Source organism: Adiantum capillus-veneris, chromosome 21, assembly GCF_014529385.1.
Source record: "Adiantum capillus-veneris isolate H3 chromosome 21, ASM1452938v2, whole genome shotgun sequence".
NCBI classification, from domain to species: Eukaryota; Viridiplantae; Streptophyta; class Polypodiopsida; order Polypodiales; family Pteridaceae; genus Adiantum; species Adiantum capillus-veneris.
In genome coordinates, this window is record NC_140951.1 from 100,913,480 (window position 1) to 100,921,081 (window position 7,602).

The window sequence follows — 7,602 nt, forward strand, 5'->3', positions numbered from 1 at the left end:
GTCGGATTCCCATGCTTGCAAGTTTCGGCCACGGGTCTAGCTCACCCTTGGAAAAAGACTGTTGTGATAAAGACAAAGCCATGAGAGCCGTCCCTCTCTCTCTCTCTCTCTCTCTCTCATACTATCAAATCTTTCTAGGATCATTTTAAATTGAATTGTTAGGTAGGCTTTGTATCTAAGTGAAACTTCTTGGTAACAACACAGGTGTCATGTAGTAAACTTCTTGGTTAGAACACGGCATGGGGAACTAAGTTCTTTGGCTATTTGTAAATGTTTAGTGCAAAAGCCATTTGGTTAATAAAGCAAGTAATGTATCTTTATTAAAAAGTATACCTTTTCAAGTAATATGTTAAGTGGGCATTAGAGGAAATAAGAAAAAGGTTCAAGAAAATCTTGCAAAGTGGATATGATGGGTCTCTCTCTCTCTCTCTCTCTCTCTCTCACACACACACACACACACACACACATCAACCAATGAACAAGCCTACCCCATCAAGCCTCTCTCTCTCTCTCTCTCTCTCTCTCTCTCTCTCTCCCCCCCTTTTCTCCTGCTCCTGCTGGCTCATTTAAAGCCGTATGGACTTCTCTCGTGAGAGAGAGAGAGAGAGAGAGAGAGAGAGGCTTGATGGGTCGGCTTATTAATCTGTTGATGGAGCCCGAGGTTGGTGGTGCTGGCCAGCAGGAAGCCAGTGGCCTCAGCGGCGTTTCATACTACAACGGCCGGATACGAGCCCCCCCGCCCAGCAGGCTGGACACCAACATCCTCATCGTCACCTCCTCCCTCTTCGCCGTCCTCCTCCTCGCTCTCTGCATGCACTTCACCTTCCGCTGGGCTCTCCTCCACCTCTGCCGCATCAGCCCCCGCCCTGCTGACTCAGCACCACCCTCCGCCCCTGCCCTCCACATAGACTCCCTCCCCTCCACACTCTACCACCCCCCTGCTGACTCGGCACGCTCTACGCACGCAACGTTGGCCCCCATTTGCCCCATCTGCCTCTCCGACTTTGCTGACGGAGAACGCATCCGCGTGTTGCCTTCCTGCCAGCATGGTTTCCATGTCACCTGCATCGACACGTGGCTCGCTCAACACACGTCGTGTCCTACTTGCAGAGGCAGCTTACTAGAGCCTGTTCCCGTGGAGCGGCACGTGTGCCTTCACATTCTCATCACCAAAGGTAGTAGAACATCCTCTCGATAAGAAGCGGGCTTTGTATACTATCGTTGATTAAAACTGTTTTATAGGGTTAATCCTTTTATGAGCATCCCATTCTATAGGGTTAGGATGAATGGGTTTCCTTTGCCTTGCCCTTTTTGAGCCTACCGATCATGATTTTCTTAGGACTGATGGTGAGGTCATATGCAACTACACAATTGGCTTTTAAGACAAGTATGGTGTGGATTTGGTGGTACTTTTTGCCCATGTAGTTATGGCTTGTGCCTAATGTTGTTTTCCATTCAAGGATTCCATTGGTACAAAACAATGTTGCTACTTTTGGTTAAGGGGAAATGTAAAGAAACATCAATTATTCGTGTCTACAATTCTACATTGTCTGTTGATGTTATACAAAGCACTTCCCTAATCACATCCACTCCTTATGATATCAAAGTCCGATAATCTCGAGATCTATCCTCAACCAAATGGTTATGATCAATAGATGATTACTAAGAAAATTCAACTTCTCCATCCTGAAACTAGAAGACGTGGGTGCTAGTTTCTCGACTTCTCCAACCCAATCGGTGGAAAAACTTGTGATAGCATATAGAAAGAAAGTTTGAATCTGCTCAAGGCAAAAACCCTCTTACACCATCAAGTTCTTGTTTTAAGGTATCAATAATCCAACTTTAATTTGATTAAGCAATGTGAACACTAACCATTTTACCAATTCGATCTCTTGGAATGAAAAGAGTCCGCGGCCAAACCGTCCCCTATCTCAATTTGTGCCCCTAATCACCCTAGCCTCTACCAAAGTCTTGTATTTAACAATCCACTAAGCTCCTCGCACCAACGCCTCCATTTTTTAGTGTACAGAAAAATTTAGAATGGCTATCATAAACCCTTACTAACTGCAATGTATGTCATCATATTGATCTTTGGAGACTTCATTCTACTACTCCTTGTTTAATCTGAAATTAGAAAGGCTCAAAGTATGAGTTTCCATACATGCTAGGTAAAGACAAGGAAGTTTTCAAAGAAAGCCCTTTGAAAGGTTGTGAGCGTGATGGCTCAAGGAGAGACTTTCAAATAGAGCTATACATATCCAATTTCAACAAAGAGATGAGAGATATTGAGGATTCATCCTAACTACCTTTATGACAACTTCATTTATAATGTGTGGGATGCTATTACTCGAAGCATCGAAGCAATGTGTATACCATATTATGTGTGGGATGCTATTACTCGAAGCATCGAAGCAGTGTGTATACCATATTACACGCAACTCTAAAGATAAACCCCTTGTATACATTTTGCATCGACTCTCTCTCTCTCTCTCTCTCTCTCAAACTTAGTCTCGTGCACACAATTAAGCTCTTTTGAATAATGTACTAAGCCATGCATGCTTCAATAGATTTTACCCTAATCTATATCAGCCACGAATCACTCACTAGATAATCCTCCTTGATCCCTACAAGTGGTATCAAAAAATAGTATAGACTAGTACTTTTTAATCTAATTAGATCCTATACACTTGTATTCTCCCTATGCTAGATCTAGTGAAGCCCTCTCCTTGCTTGCAAGATCGCGAATCAATCATTCTATGCATTCCATTGGAAGTTGTACTAAATGCAGGCTTTGTTGCATCTCTAGTGTGAACCTCCTCTCTGGGTTATGTGCCTATGCGTCAAGCCATGCAATCAATGTGTGACATGGAAAACCCTAGTCAATTTAAGAGGTGGAATGCTTAGAGCGTGTCACGTGATGTGCATGTGTGCCATTATTCTAATTTCTCTTAGCTCTACAAAAGACCATACTTTGTACACACAATCGCAACACATTAATCCAGTTTCTATTTTGGAGCAACTCTCTTGACTAAGTTTGTGCATATAGTTAATCTACTCTTAATTATGAATTATGGCTCACTAGTTAACCCTCCTTAACGCCACCTTCGGTATCAAATTTTAGTATATACTAGTACTTTCTAATTTGATCCTAATCCTCGGCACTTGCATTCTCCCTATGCTAGATCTTGTGAGCCCTCTCCTTGCTTAGAAGGTTTCCAATCTATCATTCTATGCGTTACACTTCAAATTTGCACTAATTATCTCTCAATTTCTCTCTTTTGAGTGTTTCATTGATGTGATATGCATCAATTGGTGCCACCACCCACACTAGAAAGACTTTAAAAAAGGGTTTTGCATTTATTTTGCATGCTTGTGCACATTTTAAAGTGTATTCAACGGTTTCTTTGCATGTAATTAGACTAATTTTAAGTCACTTTGCTACATTTTTCTTACTTTCATTGCAAAATTAAATGCTCCATTTTTTACTTTCCAAGTATTTCTTGTTGTAGTCCTTTGTTCAAGCTTTTAACAGATCCCATAATCACTTAATTGGGCCACAATTAGCCTTGTTAATCTCATTTTAAAGGTATGCATGTGTGTGTATGTGTGCATGTTTGCACACGCTTGAGTATGGAAGCCACCTCCAATCTTTAATTCATTTGGTTCCATTTTTTACTTATACTGATTGGGTGAACTAGGCACGTAGGGACAAACATCAAACAACATCAATCGGAACGTGTATATTGGGTTGATTTTGATCAACGCCCCAATCGATCAGAGACAACTGGCTTGCATGTGAGGGGAAGCATCATCAATGGATAATGCTCATGATTATGTGCAACCTAAACTCAAATGATGGGAAAAAAATCGAGTTTAAGATATCTAGGAGGCCGCTTTCCATAACAATGGACCATACTATTTGGCCTTTTACAATGTCTTTTGTAGCCATGCGAAGGATATCGTAATGCTGCCTCCCAAAGTACCCCAAGTACCACTTTATAGAAGATATCTCACATATTTATAGTGGTTCTGTCCAAGTTAGATTGGACATGTTCAAATATGAATAGAACATCGTACAAATGTGCAAGATACTTGGCAAGTATCTTGCATGCTTCAACCATAGATGCATTGCCACATACCCTCCCTGTCAGGACACCGGCAAGGCCGGACTAGACAAGGCAGGGCCGGGCTAGGCGGTGTGGAATGGGGAGTCCAACCAGGGCAAAGGGCCAGGGGCATGCCTATATAAAGGGTGGTTGGGTGGTGGACTCTCAGGCTCTAGTCACCCCTGTCTTACATTGGTATCAGAGCTCGGGGGGGGGGGGGGGGGGGGGAAGCCATGGAGGAAGGGGGAAGGAGATGGATCGATTGCATGAACATGATTTATCTCTCTCTCTCTCTCTCTCTCTCTCTCTCTCTCTCTCTCTCTCTCTCTCTCTCTCTCTCTCTCTCTCTCTCTCTCTCTCTCCCTCCCGTCGTGGACAAGCCGGCAGGGCATGGCCATGGGAAGGATTGCTACACAAGCAGGGAAGGCGGGAAGAGAAGTTGACAGGGCCTGGCCGTGTGCATGGTCTCCAAGGCGGGTTTGTTGCGCACGGCTGAAGGGGGAGATCTGCGGGAACGACCGCTTGTACATAAGCCAGAGGCGGGGTCAACCTGCGGCAAAATTGCCATGGGAGGGCTCGTTGGGAGTGCAAGGGGGTAAGGAGCAATTCCCGTTGAAGCGGCGCTCCGTCTAGAGCCGCACAGCGATGGAGCTATCTCCTTCGTCATCGGCGTAGACAACTCGCTGCTGCAGCAAAAAAAATCCTATATATATTTTTTCTTTTTTTCTTTTACCCTACCCAACTAAGGGTTGGGGCCCACAGGACACAGGAGTCGGGCTCAATTTCGGTTCTGAGATCGAGCACGCCACATGCACCTTGCATGCATGGCATGCAGTCAACAAGGTCTCCACATCGAAGCTTTTCCTGCAGCATCTCTGTATTTTTTGATATCAAAATTTTTTACCATGATTGCAACACAAACAAGGGCCATGTTGCATGGTTGCATGCACAACCAGGAAAGGCAGAACAGTGGCTCTCGCATGATCACACAAGCTTGAATATTTCCGACATGCGGTCGCCAAGGCAAGTTGCATTAAGGTATTTATGCAGTAAGCAATAAATTTCAATTTTCTTTGTTATTTTCCTCAAGCACATGTTGCATCCCGCCCGACGTACGGCTTGTGCCAATCATGTGGTTCTCATACTCGCGTGCAGGTATGAGTTTAGCAAACTTTGATTGCCCAGAGGCCACTGATTGTGTTCATGACCAACATCAAGCATGGCTTGAGTATGACATGGTTATGATGTTTCTAAATGTTAATGTTCGTTGCGATTTTTCCTTACGCAAGTACAACTTGATTCTATCACAGCAAGGCTGTGCAATGCTTAAGAAGCGTATTCTTCAGATAGAGGAAGTATCCTCTCTATTGCATAGCTCTCGCATGCATCAGAGGACAGTGCATCTCTATTGCATATCTCTACATGCATTAGAGAAAGTGCATCTTTGGCACTCCAAGCACAAGCACAACTCGTGACAGTTATCTAAAGCATTCAAATTTTGTTGCCTACATTATTGGCAAGCGCCAATTATTATTTGCAAGCCCGCATCAAGCACGGCTTGACTACACACAATCTCGATCAGAAGCATGGTTTCTACTAAGTGCCTTGATAGAGCACGCCCATCAACGGTTCAAGTTTTCTCCAAAGGCAAGGCAAAACGGCAATGTTTCAGCATCTCAAGGAGATAGTCATGGCCTATTGCTACACTTGTGGGCAGGCGGCAAAGGTGTTTGGCATGGCTGACCATTTGTTCTAGAGTGAGAAGCTGATTGTTTCAAGTTCTGGATTTGAATTTTTTCTAAGAACATGGTTCCTAGGGAAAGTTTGTCGGAGTTTTCAGTCGCTCACAACAAACCTATACGGTCAAGGACAACAGTAATCACGCTAAGCAAGTACAACTTGTAAACCTTCTCAATCCGGTGTACAAGTAGACAAGGTCCATTCTTGGTACATGCTCGACAAGGTTAACTCTCTTTGCTTCCATTTCTGCATCTTGCATTGAGACTCAAAAAAAAAAAAAAACAACGGCAATGTGTTTGCAAGTTATTTCATATACCAGATGGGTGTATAGGATACACAAGGACGTATATGCATATGCGACAACTCTCTCTTGCAAAGAAGATATGCCTATGTGCCGTTTTGGAATGAGTTTTTACTTCCAAATTTCATGCCACCTGGTTGCAGCAACAACGACCGGCAAGGCTTTGGGGAACTGGCAAAATAGGGACTATTCACCTCACAGAATCCCTACAAGTCTAAACTGTGCAAGGCACTTATGGTTTTGGCTCTCACAGTTGAGGCCATCACTCTCCGCAAGGGCTTACAATTCTGCATGCATGGCATGCTAGTGAGGTGGATTCAATTCTACCGCTTCATGCATTGCGCTTCCGCTACGACACTCGCAACTCTGTCAAGGACAACCTAAGTGATAGATTGTTTAATATGATTGTTGGTTGCTATCAACACACAAAAACACTAAAAGGAACCTAAATCTACGACTTATTTTAGGGCCAAAGTGCCAATGCTAAGTTATCCTCATACAATCACGACCCCTGCATGGTAGGTGGGTCGGAATGAATTTTCTATTTTTCTGTTACCTCTCTCGATAAAAGAGTCATACCGGAAAACTGTGGAATGCTTATACGATAAGCTGCAATTTAGGCATAAGATGCGTAAGAGCACATAGCTTGGGTACACACTCTAAAACCTTAAGGAAAGTTCCTCAGCCCAGCATGCTCTTGCTCTCTCTCTCTCTCTCTCTCTCTAAGGAAAAAAATGAAAATCTTCTAAGAAGCTTTTGATACATGTTTTGCTCGTGAGTCAGCTTGAGCCAAGGTGCTCTAACTCATAGCTAGCACGTGGCTAAGATTCTACTCAAATTAGTCTTCATCGGTTCGTCGATTGAACACTATTTTGCATAAGGGCTATGAGCCAAACACGCTAAGAGCCGTTGTCAGGCCAAGAGTAAGACCCAACTATTGGCATTCTTTGGGTGATTGTTTTCAAGATCTACCCAAGGAAGTACACATCGACGTTAATGGACAAGCAAGAGTCTTGTCATTACGGATGTTTAGGGTGTCATTTTTGCACTACATGTTTTCAGTGCGACACTCAAGTTGATTTTTTGATAATCTTCAACTCACAGCAACTGATCTCTACAAGGAAGTATAGATGCAGCAATCAGTTGCGACAGCATGGCTGTCCATAAGAGCTCGACAGTTCACTTGTGTGGGTTTCCTGCTCTCTCTATAGCACTACGGAGTGTCTATGGACATACTGTTTTGGGGTAAGACCCGGCGGGTGATTGTTACATCACCCCATAGGCATTAAGGATCACAGTTTGATCTGCATTGAGGATCACAATTGATCTCTCCCAGTTATACTTTCAAGGAAATAATTCCGCAATCTACCACACGCGGTAGCGGACGAACACACTTTTCAAGTTGATTCCAATCATTCTGTACACGGTTGACTATGTTGGTTATCGTTATCTGCT

General features: G+C 43.6%; 1 protein-coding gene across 1 annotated transcript; it reads left to right on the top strand.

Moving 5' to 3' along the window:
* The first annotated feature begins 564 nt into the window (after positions 1–564).
* LOC147431437 (RING-H2 finger protein ATL10-like) lies at positions 565–1,539 on the top strand. The gene has a single exon (XM_086494576.1). It carries the CDS (start codon positions 626–628, stop codon positions 1,196–1,198), a length of 573 nt encoding a protein of 190 aa, XP_086350702.1. The 5' UTR covers positions 565–625; the 3' UTR covers positions 1,199–1,539.
* Positions 1,540–7,602: the final 6,063 nt, after the last annotated feature.

Bases quoted from the DNA above. Each gene is read 5' to 3' on its own strand.
- LOC147431437 (XM_086494576.1), top strand. From the start codon at position 626: ATGGGTCGGCTTATTAATCTGTTGATGGAGCCCGAGGTTGGTGGTGCT.